The sequence below is a fragment of the Aquarana catesbeiana genome, linkage group LG08 (assembly GCF_042186555.1).
Source record: "Aquarana catesbeiana isolate 2022-GZ linkage group LG08, ASM4218655v1, whole genome shotgun sequence".
Lineage (NCBI taxonomy): Eukaryota > Metazoa > Chordata > Amphibia > Anura > Ranidae > Aquarana > Aquarana catesbeiana.
In genome coordinates this window covers 15,442,729-15,470,722 of record NC_133331.1, presented here as the reverse complement: position 1 = coordinate 15,470,722, position 27,994 = coordinate 15,442,729, and the positions used below count along the sequence as shown (strand labels likewise).

General features: G+C 44.2%; 1 protein-coding gene across 1 annotated transcript in view; it reads left to right on the top strand.

The window, feature by feature from the left end:
• LOXL4 (lysyl oxidase like 4) overlaps positions 1-27,994 on the top strand; it is a 158,317-nt gene that overhangs the window by 112,536 nt on the left and 17,787 nt on the right. Inside the window, exons 8-12 of the mRNA XM_073595544.1 lie at positions 936-1,119; positions 4,977-5,131; positions 15,559-15,726; positions 17,164-17,326; positions 17,555-17,798. Coding sequence (XP_073451645.1) covers positions 936-1,119; positions 4,977-5,131; positions 15,559-15,726; positions 17,164-17,326; positions 17,555-17,798 — 914 coding nt within the window. The remainder of the gene's footprint in view (positions 1-935; positions 1,120-4,976; positions 5,132-15,558; positions 15,727-17,163; positions 17,327-17,554; positions 17,799-27,994) is intronic.

Below are 27,994 nucleotides of genomic sequence, written 5' to 3'. Positions count from 1 at the left end.
GACCATGTGTATGCTCCATCCCACTTTTTCTGACTGAATTTCCGCCAGCAAAAGATTGAGAGCTGGCTCTCTATTTTTCCGACAGAAAAAGTTCTGGACGGAAATTCCGTTCGTCTGTATGCAATTCCGACGCGCAAAGAACCACGCATGCTTGGAAACAATTCGACGAATGCTCGGAAGCATTGAACTTCATTTTCTTGGCTCGACGTAGTGTTGTACATCACCGCGTTCTTGACGGTCGAAAGTTCAGAGAACTTTTGTGTATGCAAGCCAAACTTGAACGGAATTCCGTCGGAAAAATCTTGGATGGATTCCGCTCGTGTGTACGGGGCATAAGAGTAAAGACACACAGCCTTCTGTGGACACAGGTGGAGAAAACCCTGTCTCCGTGCAGGATTAAGTAGATCTCTCTGAATGCCATGGGGTCCCAATCCTGGATCCTCTGGTGAGTTCTCTGGTGGGTGCTGTACTCAGTAAGTAGGAGGAGGCAAAAAGGACCATTGGTGGTCCAAAAAGGCAGAGTTGCCCGTTGTATGCTTTAGGGTGGGTTGGAGTCATCAGGTTTAATGAACAATGAATTGCTTTATTTCACCAAAAAACGTGTTTTGTGTCTTTAAATTGCCATTTCCTCAGTTCAGGGCGATACACTAATGTTCAGAACTTTCCCGGTTGCATGTTTTTCCTGAGTGAGTATGTGAGCTTTTTTTGGACCACCCACAGGCCTTTTTACCTCCTCCATTCTACCATATAGGCTTCACAATGGAAAGCTTAACCAACTCTGGATCTGGAACCTTATAAAATATTCTTTCTTCAGTTCTGAAAGAGCAGATCTTTGAGCCCAGAGGTCGCCAGACCCGCCATTCTCTATAATTGACCTGTGTATATAAATACCTGTAAGGAAAGAAAAGTATTTGGAAAAACTTTGTGTTTTTCAGGAGCCCCTGGTGCGACTGAGGTCTGGCCCCCATGCCGGAGAAGGAAGAGTAGAGGTGTTAAGGAATGGGAAGTGGGGAACGATATGTGACGACAAGTGGAACCTCGTTTCGGCCAGCGTGGTCTGCCGGGAGCTTGGTTACGGATCTGCCAAAGAAGCCATTTTAGGTGCCCAGTTGGGACAAGGTAAGAAAATATCTTCTTAATAATAATTATTCCTCGTATTAACAGACTCCCAAACACAGTTTATTAATCTGGCCGATAAAACGTTATGAATTAGCATAAACATTTTACGAGAATATAATTACAACGCCGACATCATACTTGTTAGTGAGCCTGTAATTAGGCCAGCGGTAAACTATTAGTCTTGGCAGCAGCTGAGATGCAGAAATATCTCCGTTTGTTAGATTGTGCTATGTAAATGTTAGGGAGGAGTAACACCATGAATATTTGTTTCTCTGGGCTCTGAGATCCCCGCGGATACACATTTTTTTTTTCTCAAATCACATTTCAGCCATTAATTTTTTCTTTCAACTTGGAAATGCTTTCTCATGCACGATGCTTTTATCTTAACACAGAGTTTATTATCTGTTTGGTGGTTGCCATTTTTCCTCATTATCCCCATGTTACAAGAAAGGCCCGCTATTTATTTCAGCCGGGAGACGGGAGTGAATTCGAAATAGCAGCAAATTATTCAACGGAATGGATCGCCTTTAATTTGTGTCATCCGATCCCATGAAAGTGACTGGAATAAAGCTTATTTTGCAACAAAGTCCCAAAACAATTGGTTAGGCTGTCAGTCCCGGAAAATTGTGCACCGGTTGATACTTATCCTCACACTGAGAACATCTCATGATTAAAGTGATTGTATATGATCACCTTGTAGGACAAACCCATTCAGTTTAAAATAGAAATAAAAAGCAAAACATTTTTGTATAGATATAAAAAATAAAAAAAACCATTATAAATACCTTTTTTCCCCTTTTTTATAAATCAGTGGTCTCCAAACTGCGGCCCTTTGCTTGCCTTTATCTGGCCCTTGAGGCTGGGTTCACACCATTGCCGCATCCAACTCGCAATAGCAGGAGATTTTGACCATCTCTCTATGGAGCTGGTTCACATATCTCCGCAGCAGGTCCGGTGCGTTTGGCCCAAAAAATCTGTGCGTCTTTTGGTCTGTTTCAGGTCCGAATTCAGCCCAAAATTCAGGCTGAAATTGGACCTGAACCGGTGAACCAGGACGCATCGGACCCCTGCTGTGAGACGGATACAGTGAGGGTGTGAACCCAGCCTGAGGCAATATTCCTCCCACTGACACCAACGATGGTGCATAATTCCTGCCACTGACACCAACGATGGGGCATAATTCCTGCCACTGACACCAACGATGGGGCATAATTCCTGCCACTGACACCAACGATGGGGCATAATTCCTGACACCAACGATGGGGCATAATTCCTGACACCAACGATGGGGCATAATTCCTGCCACTGACACCAACGATGGTGCATAATTCCTGCCACTGACACCAACGATGGGGCATAATTCCTGACACCAACGATGGGGCATAATTCCTGCCACTGGCACCAACGATGGGGCGTAATTCCAGACACCAACGATGGGACATAATTCCTGACACCAACGATGGGGCATAATTCCTGACACCAACGATGGGGCATAATTCCTGACACCAACGATGGGGCATAATTCCTGACACTAACGAGGGGGCATAATTCCTGCCACTGGCACCAACGATGGGGCGTAATTCCAGACACCAACGATGGGGCATAATTCCTGACACCAACGATGGGGCATAATTCCTGACACCAACGATGGGGCATAATTCCTGACACCAACGATGGGAAATAATTCCTGACACCAACGATGGGGCATAATTCCTGACACCAACGATGGGGCATAATTCCTGACACCAACGAGGGGGCATAATTCCTGCCACTGGCACCAACGATGGGGCATAATTCCAGACACCAACGATGGGGCATAATTCCTGACACCAACGATGGGGCATAATTCCTGACACCAACGATGGGGCATAATTCCTGACACCAACGATGGGGCATAATTCCTTACACCAACGATGGGGCATAATTCCTGACACCAACGATGAGGCATAATTCCTTCCACTGACACCAACGATGGGACATAATTCCTGCCACTGACACCAATGATGGTGCATAATTCCTTCCACTGACACCAACGATGGGGCATAATTCCTCCCAACAGACACCAGCATGGGCATTGTTTACAGTCTGGCCCCACTAACGTCTGAAGGACAGTAAACTGGCCCTTTCTTTAAAAAGTTTGGAGACCCCTGTTTTAAATGATCACTCACATTCCCTCTGTACTCAGTTGCATAAGAGCTGGGGGGAGGAGAAGCAGCAGCACACTGAGCTTGCCAGTGGATGACTGTGCAGTGGGGAGGTGTGTCAGGACAAGTCTGATCATTGGAGGAGAGCACGCTGAGTTCCCAGCACAACTAGAGAACTGACCACGGTGTCTTCTCCTGCTTAGTGTGGTCAGTTTTTAATAGGAAAGCAAGGGGACTAACAGGAGCACCAGGGATATCACACAAAGGAAGCAATACAAAGAGAACAGGATACTTTCTCATACAAGCACATGGCACAGCAGCCACATATCAGGAATATGAAGTGTTGGGGTAACAAACGCTTTAGGGACTTGTTTTATTTCCTGCCTTACAAGATCTGTCTACACAAGTCTGTTTTAGTTATTTGGACTCTTTGGAGGTTGATTTCCTAAAACCGGAGAGTGTAAAATCTGGTGCTGCCGTTTTTAGGGTGGAATAGCTAACATGTTCCCCATGCTGCAGCCACTGACCAATCCCCTCCCCTCCCCCCCGTGACAGCAGTATGGGGAGAAGTTCCCCATATTAACTGTCAGTTTTTCAAATCAAGGCAGCCATGCAGGGATCCGCCCCACACACAACCACGTCATTCATACACAGAATTCTGACATCCTTTGCGACTGTGGGCTTGTGGTTCTCAATGAACTACCATGGCACTGTTTGTTAAAGTTGAAACAAGTATAAATGAGCCCTTATAGTGCAGAGGCTTCCCACCACCATAGGCACCAATCCAGACACTCCGGCTCCAATGACTCTGTCTAAGGGATGTCTTTTTATTATTTACTGCTTGAAGGAACTTTAAACAGGAGAGGAGTTAGGCCATGGGATACTCCAAGCTCTGCACAGTAACAAGAGTACACTCTTCTCTAGGCTCACATACATATATTTTTCGGGGGGCACAGAGGTATGGTGAGTACCCTGAGACCCCATGAGAGCTGTTCTCAGTCCACAGTTACCTCTAATACGTTTATCCCAAATTAACACAGTCACCAGGAATCACAATTCAGGGTCAGTACTCACAATTCTCCAGGGCAGCTGCCACCATCTAGCTTCATTCCAGACAAGGCCCAGTGAGGGAGACAATCCTTCTCCAAAGCAGATCCCATAAGGTAAAGTCCTGCAGCCAACCCCCTTTGAAAAGATTGCTGCTTCAGGCTCCCAGCTCTGCCACAGCTGAGACCTCAAAGAACAGCTACACAGTCCACAGGCTGCTTCAGTGGGCAGAAGCCCCAGAGGCTTTGGAACCCTCCTTGCTATGGAAAGAACAATCTGCTCAGGCCATCTGCAAATTTATCACCTCCTCGGCCACCTTCTGGATTCACCTTCCCAGGGATTTGCTGGGGCCTGATAAAGTCTCAGCTGATCATTTGAATCTCCCTCCCTATGCTCTGGAAGCTTCTTCCAGACGCAAGGGGTAGCAATCAAACTCTCAGCACAGGAAACCCTGATCAGGCCAAAACAATCAATCACTGCTCCCTTGACTATAAATGAAGCCAAAAATTAAATTTGCCTGGCATCCTACGCTAGGAGGGTGTTACAATGGTTAAACAATGAATCTGAACCTCAGGACACATGTGGAACGTCCATCTTCTGACTTAGGTGGGGAGACTAACAAATGTCCACTTGTTTTACCCACGGTTTGATTTCTTCCCATTCCAGGGATGGGTCCAATCCACATGAATGAAGTTGTGTGCACGGGACGTGAGAAGTCCATCACCGAATGTAAGTTCAAAGAGGCCAGAATAGCGGGGTGCCAACACGAAGAAGACGTCGGCGTCAGATGTAATGTGCCAGACATGGGGTACAACAGCGAGGTGAGGAGATGTGCCGACTTATCATCTACAATATATATATAGTATCTCACAAAAGTGAGTACACCCCTCACATTTTGTAAATATTTAATTATATCTTTTCATGTGACAACACTGAAGAAATGACACTTTGCTACAATATAAAGTAGTGAGTGTACAGCTTGTATAACAGTGTAAATTTGCTGTCCCCTCAAAATAACTCAACATACAGCCAATAATGTCTAAACCGCTGGTAACAAAAGTGAGTACACCCCTAAGGGAAAATGTCCAAATTGGGCCCAATTAGCCATTTTCCTTCCCCTGTGTCATGTGACTCGTTAGTGTTACAAGGTCTCAGGTGTGAATGGGGAGCAGGTGTGTTAAATTTGGTTTTATCGCTCTCACTCTCTCATACTGGTCACTGGAAGTTCAACATGGCACCTCATGGCAAAGAACTCTCTCGGGATCTGAAAAAAAGAATTTTTGCTCTACATAAAGATGGCCTAGGCTATAAGAAGATTGCCAAGACCCTTAAACTGAGCTGCAGCACGGTGGCCAAGACCATACAGCGGTATAACAGGACAGGTTCCACTCAGAACAGGCCTCGCCATGGTCCACCAAAGAAGTTGAGTGCACATGCTCGGCGTTATTTTCAGAGGTTGTCTTTGGGAAATAGACGTATGAGTGCTGCCAGCATTGCTGCAGAGGTTGTAGGGGTGGGGGGTCAGCCTGTCAGTGCTCAGACCATACGCCTCACACTGCATCAAATTGGTCTGCATGGCTGTCATCCCAGAAGGAAGCCTCTTCTAAAGATGATGCACCAGAAAGCCCACAAACAGTTTGCTGAAGACAAGCAGACTAAGGACATGGATTATTGGAACCATGTCCTGTGGTCTGATGAGACCAAGATAAACGTATTTGGTTCAGATGGTGACAAGCGTGTGTGGCGGCAACCAGGTGAGGAGTACAAAGACAAGTGTGTCTTGTCTACAGTCAAGCATGGTGGTGGGAGTGTCATGGTCTGGGACTGCATGAGTGCTGCCGGCACTGGGGAGCTACAGTTCATTGAGGGAACCATGAATGCCAACATGTACTGTGACATACTGAAGCAGAGCATGATCCCTCCCTTCAGAGACTGGGCCGCAGGGCAGTATTCCAACATGATAACGACCCCAAACACTCCTCCAAGACGACCACTGCCTTGCTAAAGAAGCTGAGGGTAAAGGTGATGGACTGGCCAAACATGTCTCCAGACCTAAACCCCATTGATCATCTGTGGGGCATCCTCAAATGGAAGGTGGAGGAGTGCAAGGTCTCTAACATCCACCAGCTCCGTGATGCCATCATGGAGGAGTGGAAGAGGACTCCAGTGGTAACCTGTGAAGCTCTGGTGACCTCCATGCCCAAGAGGGTTAAGGCAGTGCTGAAAAATAATGGTGGCCACACAAAATATTGACACTTTGGGCCCAATTTGGACATTTTCACTTAGGGGTGTACTCACTTTTGTTGCCAGCGGTTTAGACATTAATGGCTGTGTGTTGAGTTATTTTGAGGGGACAGCAAATTTACACTGTTATACAAGCTGTACACTCACTACTTTACATTGTAGACAAGTGTCATTTCTTCAGTGTTGTCACATGAAAACATAGAATAAAATATTTACAAAAAAGTGAGGGGTGTACTCACTTTTGTGAGATACTGTATGTTGTATCTATACAATATGTACATGTAATGCCAGGAATATATATATAGACATCACTCAACATTGTTTAGATTTTATTTTACTTATTTAAAGCTTAACTCTAGGGAAACCGCTACATAAACTGCTACATACAGATCTCTCCTCTGCCTTCCAAAGAGCTGTCAGTAACGGCTGGTAAACAAACAAATCGGACGTGACAAAACCCTTGCGTTTCTGATCTCTGACATCACAGAGGGGGAGCAACAACATGCATTTCTCTCATTGTGTCTGGGGTATCCTATGTGAGCAGGTGGGATGGTAAAGGTGGCAAGCTGCAGTGGGGGTGGGGTAACTCCCTTCTGCTGCCTGTAAAAGTGATCAGGTGGCTGTAGAGCTGCATGGATCACGTTTATTTTGTAGGGAATTGCCTGCTCTAAAGTAACTGGACCAGATGGCATACACCCACGGGTCCTAAAAGAATTGAGCTCTGTCATTTTAAAGCCATTCCTATACTAATAGTATCCAGTCCAGAAGCACAAATTAGTGCACCATCCAATACTATAGCAGCGCTCCTGTCAGTCCTTATCATGACCGGCATTCATATAACATGAGGAACAAATGGGTGACAGTTGGTGAGTGAAAAGTCCAGGAAGCAGATGGTGGTCCTAGTGGTTAATGAATAAGCGTGCACCATACACCAAAATCCGCACCACGTGTGTCACACTCCCCTGGGGGTTCAAACTCACCAGCAGTATGTATATCACAAGCCTTGATATACTCAAAGAGATTGTTGTCGCAATATCTACTGGTGCCCTTGCTAATATGAATGAATTCAGGTCTTCACCACTCAGGTATTCCACAGTGAAGAATAAATTAGGCGACCAGGAGCACACACTTGCTCCTGGTCGCCTAACATCTCCCTCCGAGTGCTGGCGGGGGGCCGGGCAGACAGGCAGGCGGGCCGCAGCCGGCGGGGGTTCAGACCCGGGACCGGGCGGCAGCCGGCAGGGGTTTAGACATATAACCGGTGGGCGGCCTCTCGCTCACATGTCTGAACCCCTGTCATTCACCCGCCCACTCACAAGTCTGAACTCCTGCCGCTCACCCGCCTGCTCACATATCTGAACCCCTGCTGCTCACCCGCCTACTCACATGTCTGAACCCCTGCCACTCACCTACCTGCTCACATGTCTGAACCCTTCCCGCTCACCCGCCCGCTCACATGTCGGAACCCCTGCCACTCACCCACCTGCTCAAGTGTCTGAACCCCTCCCGCTCACCCGCCCGCTCACATGTCTGAACCCTGCCGCTCACCCGCCTGCTCACATGTCGGAACCCCTGCCACTCACCCACCTGCTCAAGTGTCTGAACCCCTCCCGCTCACCTGCCCGTTCACATGTCTGAACCCTGCTGCTCACCCGCCTGCTCACATGTCTGTACCCTGCCGCTCACCCGCCTGCTCACATGTCTGAACCCCTGCCGCTCACCCACCTGCTCACATGTCTGAACCCCTGCCGCTCACCCGCCTGCTCACATGTCTGAACCCCTGCCGCTCACCCGCCTGCTCACATGTCTGAACCCCTCCCGCACACCCGCTCACATGTATGAACCCCTGCTGGTGGCAGCCCTCTCACATGTCTGAACCTCTGCCATTCACCCGCCCGCTCACATGTCTGAACCCCTGCCGGTCTTCAGCTAGCTATCAAGGGGTCCAAAATATTGCTGTGCAATGGCGACCAACAACGGTGGATGTAACAAGCAAGGTGTCTCTCAGGCAAAGCCTTGGGTGTAGGAAGGAAAGGGTAAAGATGTCTGCGTGCAGTGTCTCTGAAAATAATTTTAATAGTGGGCTTCTGCCCGCTCACCTAGGGTTGCCACCGCATCCCTTTAAACCAAAAACATATTAATTACACAGGTTCTGAGGCTAACTTAATGCAGATAAGGCACCAAGTGAATTTAATTGCCACCTTAATCAGCCACAGAACCTGTGTAATTAATATGTGTTCGGTTTTAAAGGGATGAGGTGGCAACCCTACGCTCACCACTCCTGAAGATATCAAAGCTCTTGGGTAGAGGACCTCCAGAACAGGCACTTGTAAGACCTGTAGTCAGATGAGAGGTGCCCGAATGGTCACCCGACAACCCGAGGATTCAGCGGTGTCTGCGTTGGTGTAGATTAAAGTGGCACCAGATAGCAAACTGTCCATGGAAGATGGGTAGCTGAGGGTCTGCCTCCAGGGATAAGGCTCACTCACAGAAAGCACTCAGCGCTGTCCAGGCCATTGGAGCGGTCTGGTCCCTGCTCTGAAGCTGTAGGCCAGGGTGCCAAGAGAACAAGCCCCTCTCCTGACTGTTCTGTTTATCTCCTCACCCAGAATCCCTCCTCTCTCCAGCCAGCTAAAACTTGTAGTTTGCAGCAGCAGATCCATAGAAGTCCCAGCCCTCCGGACTACATATCCCACAATCCTCTGCATTTAGTAGTAGTGGTCTCTCTCTGCAATCAGGTCATTATGACATAATCACCATGCTGGGCACTAGAGGGAACAAAGCTAATTGTAATCTTTGTTAAGGAATGTCCCATGCAGGGCCGGAATAAAGGGGGGCCTTACTGCACCCAAGCTCTAGAACGGTGGTTCATAAACAGGACCAGGCTGTAGCTGCATGTCTGGCTTGACAGCTACTGCTGTAAAAATTTTTAAAAAGTCTACGAATGTGCAGTTCACACTCCATGCCAACTATGGACAGCTGGTGCAAGGGGGCAGTAACCTACAACCTACGTGGTAGCTCATAGCAGCTTACCACTTCCCATCAACCTTTTGATACTATCTCACCCAGCCCAAGCATTTATAATAGAAGGAGGCACACATTTTACGATCAGGGGTGGCACACATTACACACCCAGGAGCAGAGTGTCCCTTAAAGGATACCAACCCCTGCCTACAAATTTCTCAGCCACTGCATTCAGATTAGAAAGTCAGAGTGAGTTCAGAAATACCTGATCATACGTATACCAGATCAGTGCTTCAGAAAAGTATGGAAGCCATTGGATAAGCATGGCAGCCAAACAACTGGCATTTTTAGAAGCAGAGGACTCTATATTCTCTGGCTACAGGATCCCCCCCCCCCCTCAGCTCTTCCTCTTGGGAATTTCAGACTTGCCCTATGAAGGGACGTTCAGGCACCTCCGAGGGCCATTCATTTCATCCTCAGTGGCAGTTGATGAACTGTAATGTCAGTACGATGTACATTAGAATGATATATGGGATACCGTCTCAGTTCTTCCTGCAGACGACTTTGTTATTTTTCACTTTGATTTTATGCAGAAACAGAATGGTCCTGTGAAATAGATTTCATATAAAACACAGAAACTTGTGATATGAATGACAGTGAAAGACATTTAGCAACCGAATACATTGAAAACATTAAATAAATTGGCTGTTCGCTGAACGCATCTTTCTGTAAACTTAACAGACCATAAAATACGCTGAGCAATGACTTTTTCTGCAGAATGCCAAAAACAAGAATACATTTCCTAGTTAGAGATCTGCACAGCATTGTTAATATTAATGTGTGTCTAGGAATGGATCTAACCCATAGATCCCCATATGAGCTCTTCTACAAGGGTGATACCAGTATGTGTTCTTCTACCATAGTGATACCAGTATGTGCTCTTCTACCATAGTGATACCAGTATGTGCTCTTCTACCATAGTGATACCAGTATGTGCTCTTCTACCATAGTGATACCAGTATGTGCTCTTCTACCATAGTGATACCAGTATGTGCTCTTCTACCATAGTGATACCAGTATGTGCTCTTCTACCATAGTGATACCAGTATGTGCTCTTCTACCATAGTGATACCAGTATGTGCTCTTCTACCATGGTGATACCAGTATGTGCTCTTCTACCATGGTGATACCAGTATGTGCTCTTCTACCATGGTGATACCAGTATGTGCTCTTCTACCATAGTGATACCAGTATGTGCTCTTCTACCATGGTGATACCAGTATGTGCTCTTCTACAAGGGTGATTCCAGTATGTGCTCTTCTACCATGGTGATACCAGTATGTGCTCTTCTACCATGGTGATACCAGTATGTGCTCTTCTACCATGGTGATACCAGTATGTGCTCTTCTACCATAGTGATACCAGTATGTGCTCTTCTACAAGGGTGATTCCAGTATGTGCTCTTCTACCATGGTGATACCAGTATGTGCTCTTCTACCATGGTGATTCCAATATGTGCTCTTCTACCATGGTGATACCAGTATGTGCTCTTCTACCATGGTGATAACAGTATGTGCTCTTCTACTATGGTGATACCAGTATGTGCTCTTCTACCATGGTGATACCAGTATGTGCACTTCTACCATGGTGATTCCAGTATGTGCTCTTCTACCATAGTGATATCAGTATGTGTTCTTCTACCATAGGGATACCAGTATGTGCTCTTCTACCATAGTGATATCAGTATGTGCTCTTCTACCATAGGGATACCAGTATGTGCTCTTCTACCATTGTGATACCAGTATGTGCTCTTCTACCATAGTGATACCAGTATGTGCTCTTCTACCATGGTGATACCAGTATGTGCTCTTCTACCATAGTGATCCCAGTATGTGCTCTTCTACCTTAGTGATACCAGTATATGCTCTTCTACCATGGTGATACCAGTATGTGCTCTTCTGCCATGGTGATTCCAGTATGTGCTCTTCTACCATGGTGACCCCAGTATGTGCTCCCCTCCCATAGTGACCCCAGTATATGCTCCCCTCCCATAATGCTCCCAGTATGTGCTCTCCTCCCATGGTGATCCCAGTTTGTGTTCTCCTTCTATGGTGATCCCAGTATGTGCTACCCTCCCATACTGAACCCTTTAAATATCGTGACTGGGGGGTGTCCTTAGTATGCCTGTAAAGTAGCGCAGGAAAAAAAATTCTTTTAAAACTGATTGCAGCTGTAATGTTTTGTCGGATCCTGGCAATATAGAAAAAAATCATTGAAAAAAAACAGCGACAGTTCCCCTCCAGTCCATTACCAGGCCCTTCAGGTCTGGTATGGATATTAAGCGGAACCCTGCACCATAATTTGAAAAAAAATGGCGTGGGGGTCCCCCCAAAATCCATACGAGACCCTTATCTGAGCACGCAACCTGGCAGGCCGCAGGAAAAGAGGGGGGTACGAGAGAGCACCCCTTCCTCCTGAACCGTACCAGGCCCCCAGATCCGGGTACCCATTCACCAAAAAAAAGCTGTGAAATGTGACAAAAAACAAAAGCCGGTTTTTGACAACTCTTTTATTGTAAAATAGCTCTTTGTGGTCTTCTCCCCAGAGCCGTGTCTCTCACCGTCATCTTCTCTTGGTGCTGTCTCTCCTGCCATCTTCTGTTGCCACTGCCTAATTCTCCAGCTGCTGTGTTCTTTCTCGCCGTCAGCTTCCTCCGTTGTGTTGTTCCCCGCTGTCTGGCGTCTCTTACACAGCCATGGGGCGTGACCATACGTTGACGTCACACAGAGAACTCGCCCCTTTATTTTTGGAAAAAAGGCATTTCTGTGTGGCATCAACGGATGGTCACACCCCATGGCTGTGTAAGACGCACCAATTAGAACGGTGCAATTACCACCGATTTGACATTTCTAATCGCACCAATGTGATCAAGGGCTGACACATACAACACTGCCTATCCACCAGCTGAATTAATTACCTGCAATTCTCCACAGCTGTTATATATAAAGATTCCACCTTTATCATTTACTTGCAGGTGTGCTGAAAAGATTCGTTTTTTTGGTGCACAAATACATATAGCAATTATACGATATAAAAGAAATATATTGCACTTCCACAAAACCACCACCCCCAAAACTAATTAAAAAGAAGAAAGAACAGAAAAAAACACAACAAATAAGCTCAATAATGTACTTTTATTTTGGCAGCAGAAACAAAATTATGTACATTCATTTACTAGCTTCAAAAAAATGTATACAGGATATATGGTGCTACATTTAGCAAAACAGTTAGAAATTGGGTTTTAAGGGCCCTGCTCATAGGAGCGTACAATCTAAAATTTGTGTAAACCTTAGAGTGGATACAGCTTTACTTTCAGTGTATAACGGGCAACACATCACATTTTTATCTGCAAGATTATAGAAACATACTTAACAGTAATGCCCCGTACACACGGTCGGATTTTCCGATGGAAAATGTCCGATCGGAGCGTGTTGTCGGAAATTCCGACCGTGTGTGGGCTCCATCGGACATTTTCCATCGGATTTTCCGACACACAAAGTTGGAGAGCAGGAGATAAAATTTTCCGACAACAAAATCCGTTGTCGGAAACTCCGATCGTGTGTACACAAATCCGACGGACAAAGTGCCACGCATGCTCAGAATAAATAAAGAGATGAAAGCTATTGGCCACTGCCCCGTTTATAGTCCCGACGTACGTGTTTTACGTCACCGCGTTTAGAACGATCGGATTTTCCGACAACTTTGTGTGACCGTGTGTATGCAAGACAAGTTTGAGCCAACATCCATCGGAAAAAATCCTAGGATTTTGTTGTCGGAATGTCCGACCAAAGTCCGACCGTGTGTACGGGGCATAATTCTTACACAGCATTCCAACATAATATTTAAAAAGGCACATATTCAAAATATAACACCCACCACCACCCCACATTCCACACACACACATACATAGGTGACTATGTTCTGCTGGAAGCTGCATTTTTGTGTGCATGAGTAAGCAATGAGATCAAAGAGTAGAAGATCAGCACATGCTCCCAAACCATGTTTCCATGGTCAGACAAGAACAATACACACAACATTGACAGCATGGCCACATAAACCCACTTTTGATTGAAAAAATGCACAAGAATTTCAGCAAACAGCCCTAGTTGGGCGTTTGTCAATAGGCACAATATCATTCCTTCTCCCCAACAAATCACAGCAAAAAACCTGGCCTTCTCAGGCCAACCGAACCCCCCTACTGCAACCCTTTATATAAGATAGGTTGTATTATTAGCACACTGACACACGCCCAATAGAAGTACACGCCCACCAGTATCTTTCAATGGGTCTCTTCATGTATGTCTAAAGTGATTGCACCTGATGAGCAGGAACACATAATAGTATATGCAACTGTGTTAGCCCTTGGCTATGTGCATCAAATCTCCAACTACAGGCCAAAGATCGAAGTCCATTTCCATCCACATAAACAAAGCAACAGTTTTCAAAGCATATGTACCCATGCAGTGTAAACCCTACAATTTTAAATGTCTAAGTCCCTGGGCATGATTAGTGCTAACAAACATTAACATCAGTCCCTGGCAGCAATGAGCTTCCAATCTAAAGTCCAAAACTAACTTTCTTACATTAGAGACTATTTCGACAGGAGACAAATAAAATCCCAGCATGTCTTTGGATTGTGGTGAGAAACCCACCCAGGGAGAACATATAAACTTCAACACCAACTTTAGCATGTTGAGGAATTGAACCAGCAACCCCAGTGCTGCTAGACAGAATTGCTACCCACTTAGCCAGCAGGCAGCCCCACACATGCTGTCTGCATCTCTGTGGTGTGAACCAGCCCTAAGTCCATAGCCATGCTTAGTGTCACAAGCAATGTACAATATATTGACCTAAGTATTGGGATGCCTGCCTTTAAACGCACATGAACTGTAATGGCATCCCAGTCTTAGTCGGTAGGATTCAAAATTCATTTGGCCCACCCTTTGCACCTATAACAGCTTCAACTCTTCTGGGAAGGCCGTCCACAAGGTTTAGGAGTGTGTCTATGGGAATGTTTTACCATTCTCCCAAGTGCATTTGTGAGGTCAGGCACTGATGTTGGATGAGAAGGCCTGGCTTACAGTCTCCGCTCTAATTCATCCTCAAGATGTTCTGTTGTGTTGAGGTCAGGACTCTGTGCAGGCCAGTCAAGTTCCTCCACCCCAAACTCACTCATCAATGTCTTTATGGACCTTTGTTCCAGTGAGGGGAACTCTTACGGTCTTAGCATACCAAAAGATTTCGGACAATTTCATGCTCCTAACTTTGTGGGAACAGTTTGGGGGATGGCCCCTTCCTGTTCCAACATGACTGCCCACCAGTGTACAAAGCAAGGTCCATAAAGACATGGATGAGCGAGTTTGGGGTGGAGGAACTTGACTGGCCTGCACAGAGTCCTGACTTCAACCCGATAGAACAGCTTTGGAATAAATTAGAGCGCAGACTGCGAGCCAGGCCTTCTCATCTAACATCAGTGCCAGACCTCGCAAATGCACTTCTTGAAGAATGGTCAAACATTCCCATAGACACCCTCCTAAACCTTGTGGACAGCCTTCCCAGAAGAGTTGAAGCTGTTATAGCTGCAAAGGGTGGGCCAACCCAATATTGAACCCTATGGATTAAGACTGGGATGCCATTAAAGTTCATGTGCGTGTAAAGGCAGGTGTCCCAATGCTTTTGAATATATATATATATATATATATATGTATATATATCAGTGATAATTAAAGTAATGGCGCAGAGTTCTACAGATGATGATGAGATTTAGCCTGTAATGATGAAACACGATACAGCATACAGTATATGAAAATGTACTTAATCAGAAAGTGATAGCCGGTCGGCCTCAACCTTCTCTGATTGCGTGAATAATGCGGTAATGATTGGCGGTGATCAGGAGAAGAGCTCACACAAGAGAATAATTAGCTTTTGGCTAAAACGAGAACTCCTCTGTAAGACTGGCTTTGTCCTTCTTCTGTTTCAGATTCGGCTGGTCGGAGGAAGGTCAAGTGAAGAGGGGAAGGTGGAAGTACAGATGGTCATTAAAGGTGTGAAGAAGTGGGGAGCGATGTGCGGAGAGCTCTGGGGCATGAATGAAGCCATGGTCGCTTGTCGACAGCTGGGGCTCGGCTTTGCCAATCATGCAATACAGGTATTAAAGTTTATCTAAACCCAAAACCAAAAATGGCCTGTAATGTAGAATGCTAGTCCTTGGCAGTGGCATAACTAGAGCCAACAGGGCCCCCGGTGCAAGAAACTATGAAGGGAAGGGCCCTTCCCTCTGAGTCCGGTGGTGGAACACCAGGGCCCAGTCGCAAGTGTGACCTTTGTAGTTTCGTCACTGGTGTCAGTCGTTTTTTATTTTTGTTATGTTGTTTTTTTTATTCTTTTTTAAGTTTTTTTTTTTTTCTTACAATATTATTTTTTAAATTATTTTTTACAATTTTTTTAGGAGCTCTGTTGGTAGGCTTTGGTGAAATATCAGGGGTCTAAACAAACCCCTGACATCTCACCTTTGAGACAGAGAAGGGAGACTGAGGACACAGCCCTTAATCTCCATCTCTGCCGCCTGAGCTGCACAGATTGAATGTCCAGGGATGGTTCTGTAAAGAGGCTTCCTGTTCATTCACAAACTGAAGCATAGGAAACACAGTTTGCTATGCCTCAGTTATGAATGGACAGAGTCAGTGATCGATACGGATCACAAACTCTCCACCCTGACAGAACCCCCCGCAGTAGCAGCAGCAGCGGCAGAGGGGAAGAGGGCACCGGTAGAGTTTGAGGGCACACAGGGGGGCAGCAGAAAGAAGCTGGATAAAAGGAGCGGCGGGGGCGGCTGCATATAGAGGAAACAACCTCTCTATTTTCCTCCAGGCTGAATGCCTACGGGAGCAAAGGTGGAGAAGCGGGTATTAAGCGGGTGCAGGAGGAAAATGGAGAGATCGCTTCCTCAATTTGCAGCTGCCCCCACCGCTCCTCCTGTCCAGGATCAAAATTGCGACCCCCTGTGACCCCTGTAGGTACGCCCCTGGTCCTTGGTGTGGTGGCTGCATTCGTTTTCTATAGTCAAGCTTCCTTTCCTTTATTTTAACCTGATGACCCTAGAAAAAAAGAGAAACAGTAGGGAAGATGGTTTATTAAAATATACTGTGTGCTGCTTTCACATGTGACCGCAGATGTTCGTTCGCTATATAAGATTGACAAAGTCCTGTCAAGTGACCCCGGTTAATATGTTTATGTGATGCGACTGGAATTCCATCCTAAAGTAATATCAGTAAAGTGCAGCAATCGTAACTTTCTGTGTGGACATCCCTTTGACTGGATATAATGTCAATGGCCGCGAATGTCGTGAGGAGGCCTCTGGCATGGAGATGGGCACAAGATGGCGGAGGGTCAAAACCTCGAGCAGGAGGGTTGTTTTTCTGGTAGCAATAAGTAACGGTGCAGTGACTTGTGCTCTGGGCCCCATTACTATCCATTACTAGCCCCTACTTACATGTAGCTGATTATTTAATGAAATAATATATTCTGAATCTGTATGACTACCAATAAATAATTCAAACTGCATCGCATTATTTCTGTTCTGCAGGAGACGTGGTATTGGCGGGGTACTCAGGGGGCAGAGGACATCGTCATGAGTGGCGTGCGTTGCTCTGGCACAGAGTTGTCGATTCAGCAGTGTCGTCACCATAGTGTTGTTCATTGTCCCCGAGGAGGGGGTCATCGATCGGCAGGTGTTAGCTGTACAGACCGTAAGTCCTGAACACCAACCCTTAACCCATCATGGGCCGGGGGATTGCTCATACTTTACTATGAAGCTGTAGTCATGTTTGTATAAGTTGCTCTTGATTTAGAGTGTATCTGTGCAAAAATAGGAAGTGTTTGGTGAACATGTGCCCATGTTTTTCATACCAATGTTTCTAAGCTAATCACATCCCAGCAGACTGGTTGACGTAACTGGGTTTGATGTCCTGTTTTAGATGCTCCAGACCTCATACTGAATGCACAGCTGGCTCAGGAGTCAGCCTACCTGGAGGACCGTCCCCTTCACATGCTGGAATGTGCCCATGAAGAGGAGTGTCTGTCCAAATCAGCGGATGACATGTCCTGGCCATACGGACATCGAAGACTGCTCCGATTCTCATCAGAGATACACAATATTGGGAGGTCTGACTTCACCCCAAGAAATGGGAGGCACACCTGGGTCTGGCATGAATGTCACAGGTAGGACCTGGCTACAGATGTACAATGGAAGACTACCATGAACATCATGTTGGATGGAACTACTGCTTCCCCTTAACAGATAGGGATGGGTTGTAGATGGTGATAACACAGAGTTCACCATGAACTCTGGCTGGTCACCGTAGGCTGAAACAACCTGCTTTCTAATGCCCGTACACACGACCGGACTCTCCGGCAGAAAAGGTCCGACAGGACCATTCCAATCATGTGTGGGCTTCATCGGACCTTTTTTTTTTGAAAATTCCGACTGACCTAGAAATAGAACAAGTTTCAAATCTTTCCGACGGAATCAGTTCCTAATGGGAAAACGGCTAGTTTGTATGCTAGTCCGATGGACCAAGAATGACGCAAGGGCAGGTATTGGCTACTGGCTATTGAACTTCCCTCTTCTAGTCCCGTTGTACGTCATCACGTTCTAAACGAACGGACTTTGGTGTGATCGCGTGTAGGCAAGTCCGTTTCAGCGGAAGTCCGTCGGAACTCGGAAAGACCGTCAGACTTCGGTCCGACGGAAAGACGGGCGTGTGTACGCGGCTTAACTTGCAGAAGTGAACCCCCAGTTGGTGCAGGAAGTAGTCATACATTCAGTGGCAGTATTACTACTACTGGTAAATGTGACAGCTTCCTGCTCGGGGACGTGCCTCAACCCCCCTCCTTGTAGGTTGCTAGGATGTTGCCAGCCACCTGCGACCTAGCAACCAAGGACACTGTGTGGGCAAGCAACCAATTACATCACTGGTTGCTAGGGTGTTGGAGGCCCCACAGTCATTAGTTGTTATGGTGCACCTCATAATGAGAGGGGGCGGCGCCGAGTCGTGGCTCTGTGTGTGAATGGACACACAGAGCCGCGGCTCCGGGACGAGCCTACTTGGGTGTCCCCCTGTTGCATGCTGCTTGCTCTGGGGGCAGGAGGAGTGGCCAAGAGCGCTAGCGGGGGGGAAAAGATGATCGGGGCTGCTCTGCGCAAAACCACTGCACAGAGCAGGTATGACATGTATGTCATAAAAAAAAACTTTAATATTACTTTAATTATACTTATATCTAAGTTTATTTATTTTTTGTTTTTTTTTCCTTCAACTTTTAGTCTAGATCTAGACAAAAACATAAAAAAACAAAAAAAAACAAAAAATTAGGCAGACTCGATGGCCAAGTCTTTTTTTCTGCCATCACTCTTCCATGGTTCAAATGATGCTGTGCAAAAAAAAAAATTTTTAAATGATGTGGGGTTACCCCCCCCCCCCCCCGAAACCATACAAGACTGTACCCCAGCAAATCAATCTGTCCCCATAAATTAGCAACATCAATATATCAAAAAGTGGGATTTTTGAGACACAACAATAACTTTTTTGGTTTTAAACATATTGCTTATTCATAAATGCATGCAAAAAGCCATAAGTTTCTCACTTAGTTACAAAGATGATAAACATTTTTTTCCTATAAAATCGTATCATAACCGCATTATGTCAGAAAAAGTTATATTGTGTACAGGGCTTTTTTTCAGCTGCAGGGGAAGGAGTTCCCGCACCTCCAGCAGTGAATGTATGTAATAGCAAGGGTGCTGGGATGTTCTGGAGGGTCCATTGATGCTGACTGCTGGAGGATCTATTGTTGAGGGAGGTGTCTATTGTTGCTGGGGGGGATCTACTGTTGAGGGAGGGGTCTATTGTTGCTGGGGGGGATCTACTGTTGAGGGAGGGGTCTATTGTTGCTGGGGGGGGGGAATCTACTGTTGAGGGAGGGGTCTATTGTTGCTGTAGGGGGATCTACTGTTGAGGGAGGGGTCTATTGTTGCTGGCTGCTGGAGGGTGTATTAATGCCGGCTGGAGATCTATTATTGCTGGTGGGTGTCTATTGTTCCTGGGGTGGATTTGTTGTTGTTAGGGGGTCTATTGTTGCCGGAAGGGTCTATTGTTGCCGGAAGGATGTATTGTTGCTTGGGGGGGAGGGGGGGCTATTGTTGATGGCTGCAGGGGATCTATTTGACTGCTTTTATATTATCCTTAACAAAATCCATACAAATTACTTGACAAAACCCCCACTTCCAGTCTGAGCCTTTTCTGACACCTTTTATATATAATTTATATATATTTATATATATATATATTATATATATATTTACATATAAATATGTAACAATCAGTATTTTTTGCTAGAAAATTACTTAGCGCCCCCAAACATTATATATATATTTTTTAAAGCAGAGGCCCTAGAGAAAAAATTGTTGGGTTTTGCAATTTTTTAATGTCACACAGGATTTCCACAATCATTTTTCAAACACATTTTGTTGGAGAAGATACATTTTTTTTTAATTTAAACGTAAAAAAAAACCCAATACATAACCCAAATACTATCCATAGGAGGCACTTTAAAAGCCTTACAGGCTACCACTTTAGATGTACAAATGATGTACAATCGTCTGTGGGACGATCACTGCTTGTGTGCCTGCGGGATCAAAGCACGTGTTCGCCTTTGTGCGCAGGCATGGGTAGATGGTGGCACTTACATTTTTTTTTAAATTTATTTATTTGATGCTTTAAATTTTTTTTTTTTTAATTACTTTTATTGCTGTCACAAGGAATGTAAACATCATAAGTGACAGGAACAGGCAGTGACAGGTACTCTTTATGGAGAGATCTGGGGTCTCACCTGCTGGTATCAGATAAAAGTGATTCATAAATCTTCATTCTTTGTTTTATTGAACCCAAATATGCATATAAAGTGTTAATCCAAGAAATATTTCCTTACAAAAAAAAAAATAAAATAGAATAAAGCAGTGATCTCATAAATAACAGAATCGGAGGCTCAGCTGTTCCCAAAGGTACGCCATAAAATATGCGCTAATTACTGAACAAACACAACTGCAGGTGAGGAAGAATACGTATTAGGGGGAAAATATTGAGATAGCGCTGGATCCCGATTGGCTCAGCAGAGTTAGAACAGCGAAGGAAAAATAATTTGTATTTTTATTTATTTATATTACTTATTTATTTATTTCATTTTTATTGCATTTATTTACATTATATCTGTTTATTTATTTTATTTGTATTGTACAGAAGCCAACCTCTGCGCCTTCTAAATGCACAACTGTAGTTGTAAAGTGGATGTAAACTTTAAGGCCCTGTCCACAGGGGGGCGCACTACAGCGTACAGTGGAACAAAATGCAAAAAGGGTGCAAAGGCCTAATGCATTACCCAATTACCACTTTATTAGAATAAGAGTGCCAATACTTTATTCACAAATTGCCAAAGGCTGAAGGGCCAATGCAGGGACATTTTTCCTTACAGTGACAAAGCCAGGGACGTTTTTTTTCTTGTGGTGACACCACTGACTAAGGCATTTTTTTCCCTTTCAGTGACACCACTGATGCAGGGACATTTTTTTTCCTACAGTGACACCGCAAACACAGGGGCATTTTTTCTTGCAGTGACACCGTTGACTTGGGGATATTTTGCTTTCAGTGACACCACCTATATAAGAACATTTTTTCTTACTGTGACACCACTGACTCAGGTATTTTTTCCTTTTAGTAACATTACTGATGCAGGGACATTTTTCCTTTCAGTGACACCACAGACCCATGGACATCTTTTCTTCTGGTGACACCACTGACTTGGGCATTTGTTCTTCTGGTGACACCACTGAATTGGGCATTTGTTCTTCTGGTGACACCACTGACTTGGGCATTTGTTTTTCTGGTGACACCACTGACTTGGGCATTTGTTCTTCTGGTGACACCACTGAATTGGGCATTTGTTCTTCTGGTGACACCACTGACTTGGGCATTTGTTCTTCTGGTGACACCACTGACTTGGGCATTTGTTCTTCTGGTGACACCACTGACTTGGGCATTTGTTCTTCTGGTAACACCACTGACTTGGGCATTTGTTCTTCTGGTGACACCACTGACTTGGGCATTTGTTCTTCTGGTGACACCACTGACTTGGGAATTTGTTCTTCTGGTGACACCACTGACTTGGGCATTTGTTCTTCTGGTGACACCACTGACTTGGGCATTTGTTCTTCTGGTGACACCACTGACTTGGGCATTTGTTCTTCTGGTAACACCACTGACTTGGGCATTTGTTCTTCTGGTGACACCACTGACTTGGGCATTTGTTCTTCTGGTGACACCACTGACTTGGGCATTTGTTCTTCTGGTGACACCACTGACTTGGGCATTTGTTCTTCTGGTGACACCACTGACTTGGGCATTTGTTCTTCTGGTAACACCACTGACTTGGGCATTTGTTCTTCTGGTAACACCACTGACTTGGGCATTTGTTCTTCTGGTAACACCACTGACTTGGGCATTTGTTCTTCTGGTGACACCACTGACTTGGGCATTTGTTCTTCTGGTGACACCACTGACTTGGGCATTTGTTCTTCTGGTGACACCACTGACTTGGGCATTTGTTCTTCTGGTGACACCACTGACTTGTGCATTTGTTCTTCTGGTAACACCACTGACTTGGGCATTTGTTCTTCTGGTAACACCACTGACTTGGGCATTTGTTCTTCTGGTAACACCACTGACTCTGGCATTTTTTTCTTTTCAGTGACACCATCCATGCAGGGACACTTTTTCTTAGGGTGACACCACCGACCCAAGGACATTTTTTCCTTCGCCAAATATTTGTCCACTGATCTTAAACTTTTTCCGCTTGCTGCAAGGTGCCACAAACATCACCAACATTTTAGCCCCATCCCCTCCTCCATCCAATGGGGGAAGTGGGGGGTTTGGAGTGTCCAATAGGGGGGGGGTTGTGGGGTGCATAAGGGGGGGTACGAAAGGTTCCTAAGGCCCTGGGCATTGTAGGATCTTCTCCCAGCACCACATAGAAGTGCAGAGTATTAGACATGGACAGATCCGCCATTGTTCTTCATGAACATCCTCCATATACAGCTGGAGATTGGGAACTCCGGATCTCTGCAGAATTGTAACCCGTCTGTCCTTGCTGTACAGAGAGTCGGGTTCTGGTCTCATCGGCTGTACGCCGGAGATATTCACAACCCATTCGATGGGATATTTGTGACTCTATTACAATACCTGCGATTTTCTTTTCAAATAGATCATGAATAGGAAGCTGATTAGACTGAGCCCCTCGGCAGATAATTGTACGTCTTCAATTTGAGCTTTAGAAATAAAACGAAGTTCTCGTCTTTTTTTTTTCCCCAAGAATAATGAACAGTCTTCCCTAGTGTGATTCCGCTGACTTGTTCCTGTAAGCCCCTCCTCATGAGGACATATACGCTTTTTATTTCATGCACTGTTAAAGAAAAAAAGAAAAAACAGACTGACAAAAGCAGAAAAATTTAAAAACTAATTTTAAACTTTGCTTTTTTTTTTTTTTTTACTTTACTACAGTAATTGCAGCTGACAATTACAATTATTAAAGCGGGGTTCCACCCAAATTTTGAACAATATCTGTATGTATTCTCTTCCTTGCCTAGATGCTGACATGCCGTTTAAAACAGTTTAAATCGCCGTAATTACCTTTTATTTTTCTATTCTTCTTTGCACTTCCTGGTTCTCCTCCCGTGGGAGTAGGCGTGTTTCTAGCCTCTCCCAGACTCCTGGGAGCTAGTCTCAGGCTTCCCAGGATGCCACTGAGCATGTGCGGGAACGAGCGGTGAATGCTGGGAGAACAGCATTCACCACATCCAGGAAATAAATGCTTGTGGGCTTCAAATGCCCACAATGAAGATGGAAACCGCCTGCAGTGAATAATATAAGTTATTCTTTCCGACGAAATCTGACACAGGCGGACATATTACACACAATATGTGAGTATGTAATGCTGAGAAGAAAAGTTTGTGAATGAACTCAAAAAAAAAGAAGATAGATAGGTGGACCCCCGCTTTAAACATGTCGTGTTGTAGATACCATTGCAGCCTGAAGGTGGCAGCGTTCATTAGCAGAGCCAAAGGCTTTTCTATTCTCATAGGTATCACATGCCTGAGAGCCATTGCTATTGGTTCCCGATGGCCAGTGGGGGCCTCCGGTGTCTGTGACAGTCAGGATTGAGAGCCACTGGCCGCGCAATGGTCTTGGCTGGAGGTTCTTACAGGGGCAATGTTGATCAACATGTCCTGAGCATGGGGTGGTATGCTGGGAAATGTTGAGGTACAGTTGGTGGGTTTAAGGGCTGGGTTCACACCTGTGCGAATTGGATGCGGGTTTCCCCCCCTACATCCAATTCGCATAGCAGGGGATTGTGACCTGCTCTCTATGGAGCCAGTTCACAGATCTCTGCAGCTGGGCATCTTTTGGTCCATTTCAGGTCCAAAATCGGCCAAAAATTCGGGCTGAAATTGGACCCGAAACTGAATGGAGACACACCGGACTCCTGCTGTGAGCCGGAGCGTGCTGCTGTGTGAGCCCAGCCTAAAGAGGCAATACTCAGTTTAAAGGGTAACGCCACATTCATGGCGAAAAAAAGCAGATAAAAAAATAAATATATCATATACAATTGCTACACAAGTCATTGAAGTATTTAAATGTTACTAACCCCTTGACCTCCAGAAGGTTTGACCCCCTTCATGACCAGGACATTTTTTGCTATTCAGCACTGCGCTACTTTAACTGGTAATTGCGCGGTCATGCAACACTGTATACAAAAATAGAGCTTTCTTTTGGTGATATTTGATCACCACTGGGTTTTTTTTTTTTTAACTTTTTTATTATATAAATGAAAAATGACCAAAACTTTTGAAAAAAAAAAAAGAAACAATATTTTCTACTTTCTGTTATAAAACATATTCAATAAAATCAGATTTCTTCAAAAATGTAGGCCGAAATGTATTCTGCTACATGTTTTTGGTAAAAAGAAAGATAAAATAACCCAAATTAGTGTATATATATATATTTGGTCTGTAGGAAAGTTAAAGAGTCTGCAAACTATGGTATATACAGTATATTTCAAATATATTTAAAAAATTGATCAATCCTGATGTATTGAGGTCTTAAAACGCCAGGGCAGTTGTCAGGAACCGTGAAACAGACAGAGACAGAAAATGCAGTAAAAATCCTTATGGCTTCACAGCCCGTTTCCTACTGTGCATGCGCGAGTCACGTGGCGCTTTGTGAATGGCCCCGTGGTTTTCTGGGACACACACAGTACCCAGAAGGCAACGGGGCGCTCGCCAGAGAGGAGGAAGCGCCGTGGAATAGGAAGAGGCAGATTAGGAAGACTGCCTAGCAACAAGGGTTTCAGGTAAATTATTTTTTTTTTTCACGTTTTTTTTAATTTTTTTAAGATTTTTGATCCATTTTATTTTTTTGGGTGACCCTCCACTTTAACTGACAATTGCGCGGTCATGCAATGCTGAACCCAAACAAAATTCTTTTTTTCTTTTTTTCCCACAAATAGAGCTTTTTTTTGGTGGTATTTGATCACCTCTGTGGTTTTTATTTTTTGCGCTATAAACAAAAAAACAGCGACGATTTTGAAAAAAAAACATTTTTTACTTTTTGCTATAATAAATATCCCCCAAATTAAAAAAAAAAAAAAAACGAATTTCTTCATCAGTTTAGGCCAATATGTATTCTTCTACATATTTTTGGTTAAAAAATCACAATAAGCATATATTGATTGGTTTGCATAAAAGGTATAGCATCTACAAACTATGGGAAAGATTTATGACATTTTTATGGCATTTTTATTATTTTTTTACTAGTAATGGCGGTGATCTGTGATTTTTATCGGTATTGCGACATTGCGACGGACAGATCAGATACTTTTGACACATTTTTGGGTCCATTGTTAATTATACAGCGATCAGTGCTATAAAAATGCACTGATTACTGTGGAAATGTCACTGGCAGGGAAGGGGTTAACACTAGGGGGCGATCAAGGGATTCAGTGTGTGTTATAACTGCACAGGGACAGGACTGAGTAAGAGAGGAGACATATCGTTGTTCCTACTTGCTAGGAACAAATGACATGTCTCCTCTCCTCTGACAGCACAGGGATTTGTGTGTTTACACACACAAATCCCCGTGCTGGCGCTCGTGCTCATGCCCCTCCAATGGCATGTGCGCGCCCTCTGGTGGCTGAAAAGGGGAAGGACGTACCCGTACGGGTTTTCGCCCAGGAGAGCCATTCTGCCACGGTATATATGCGTGAGCCGGTCGGGAACGGGTCAAGGTTAGAGTTACGGTTGGAGTTACAGTTGAGGGTTAGGGTTAGAGTTGAGGGTTAGAGTTAGGGTTAGAGTTAGAGTTAGGGTTGAAGTTAAGTTTAGAGTTAGTGTTAGAGTTAAAGTTAGTTCAAGTTGCATCAAAGTAGTGCAGGAACCTTTATGTTTCCAAAGTCGCATGTTAGGGTTAAGGGTTGGCATTAGAGTTACAGTTAAGGTTGTAATTGTTAGGGTTTAGAGTTAGGGTTGGAGTTAGGGTTAGAATTAGGGTTATAGTTGGGATTAGAGTTAGGGTTATAGGTAGGGTTAGAGTTAGGGTTAGAGTTAGAGATAGGGTTGGAGTTAGGGATTGGACATGTGCAATTCGTTTAGTTTCAAATTCGTTTTTTAAGAATTTTGACAAATTCGTTAATTCCGAAATTTCGAATTTCTGAATTTTTCAATTTCCGAAAATTTCGAATTTCTGAATTTCGAATTTCCTAATTTTCAAATTTCTGAAAATTCGAAATTTCAGAAAATATGAATTTCGGAAATTCGAAATTTCAGAAATTCGAAAATTTGGAAATTCAAAAATTCGAAATTAGGAAATCCGAAAATTCGAAATTTCGGCAATTTGAAATTCCGAAAATAAGAATGAAAATCTGAAAATTCAAAAGAATGAAAATCCGAAAATTAGAAGACCCGAAAATCTGAAATAATAACTAACTAATAATAAATATTAAATTATAGGTATTGGAATTTCTTTTCAAATTTGTCTGTTAGTGAACGTAACAAGTACAAATTTATCCAAAGTTACAAATTATCTGAAATAACGAATGCCGTATCTAAAAGAATGAAACATAACGATCTAATAATAATAAATAACAATAATAATAATAATAATACAACCTTTTTTTATTATTATTTATTATTAATTTGTTCCATTCCATTTCTTTAGATGCGGCATTCGTTATTTCGGATAATTCGTAACTTCAGATAAATTTGTATTCCTTACGTTTACAAACGTTCACAAACCAAATTTGAAAGGAAATTCCAATACCTATAATTTAATAATTAGCTATTATTAATTAGTTATTATTTCAAATTTTACTAATTTTCTTTCTTTTTTTCAGATTTTCGAATTTTTGGATTTTTGAATTCTTAAATTTGCACATTTTTGAATTTAGAAAATTCGGAAGTTCGGAATTCGAAAATTTGGAAATTCAGGATTTTAAAATTCGGAATTTTGGAAATTTCCGAATTTTCAAATTTCTGAAAAAAGCAAAAAAAAAAATGAATGAAACGAAAACATTTTTTGTCAGTGCACATGTCTATTAGGGATAAGGTTAGGGTTAAAGTTAGGTTTAGCGTTAGGGTTAGAGTTAGGTTTAGAGTTAGGGTTAGAGTAATGCCTCGTACACACGGACGGAATTTCCGACAACAAATGTTCGATGTGAGCTTGTTGTCGGAAATTCTGACCGTGTGTATGCTCCATCAGACTTTTGCTGGCGGAATTTCCACCAGCAAAAGATTAAGAGCAGGTTCTCTATTTTTCCAACGGAAAACGTTCCTATCGAAAATTTAAATCGTCCGCAGCAATTTCGACGTGCAAAATTCCTACGCATGCTCGGAAACAATTCAACGCATGCTCGGAAGCATTGAACTTCATTTTCTCGGCTCGTCGTACATGTACGTCACCGCGTTCTTGACGGACAAAAGTTCAGAGAACTTTTGTGTGACCATGTGTATGCAAGGCAAGCTTGAGCGGAATTCCTTCGGAAAAACCATCCAAGGATGAGGGGTTAGAATTAGGGTTAAAGGTAAGGTTAGGGATAGGGTTAGCGTTAGGGATAGGGTTAGAGTTGGGGTTAGAGTTAGGGTTAGAGTTGGGGTTAGAGTTAGGGTTAGAGTTAGAGTTAGGGTTATAGGTAGGGTTAAGGATAGGGTTAGCATTAGGGTTGGAGTTAAGGATAGGGTTAGAGTTGGGGTTATAGGTAGGGTTAAGGATAGGGTTAGAGTTAGAGTTGGAGTTAAGGATAGGGTTAGAGTTGGGGTTAGG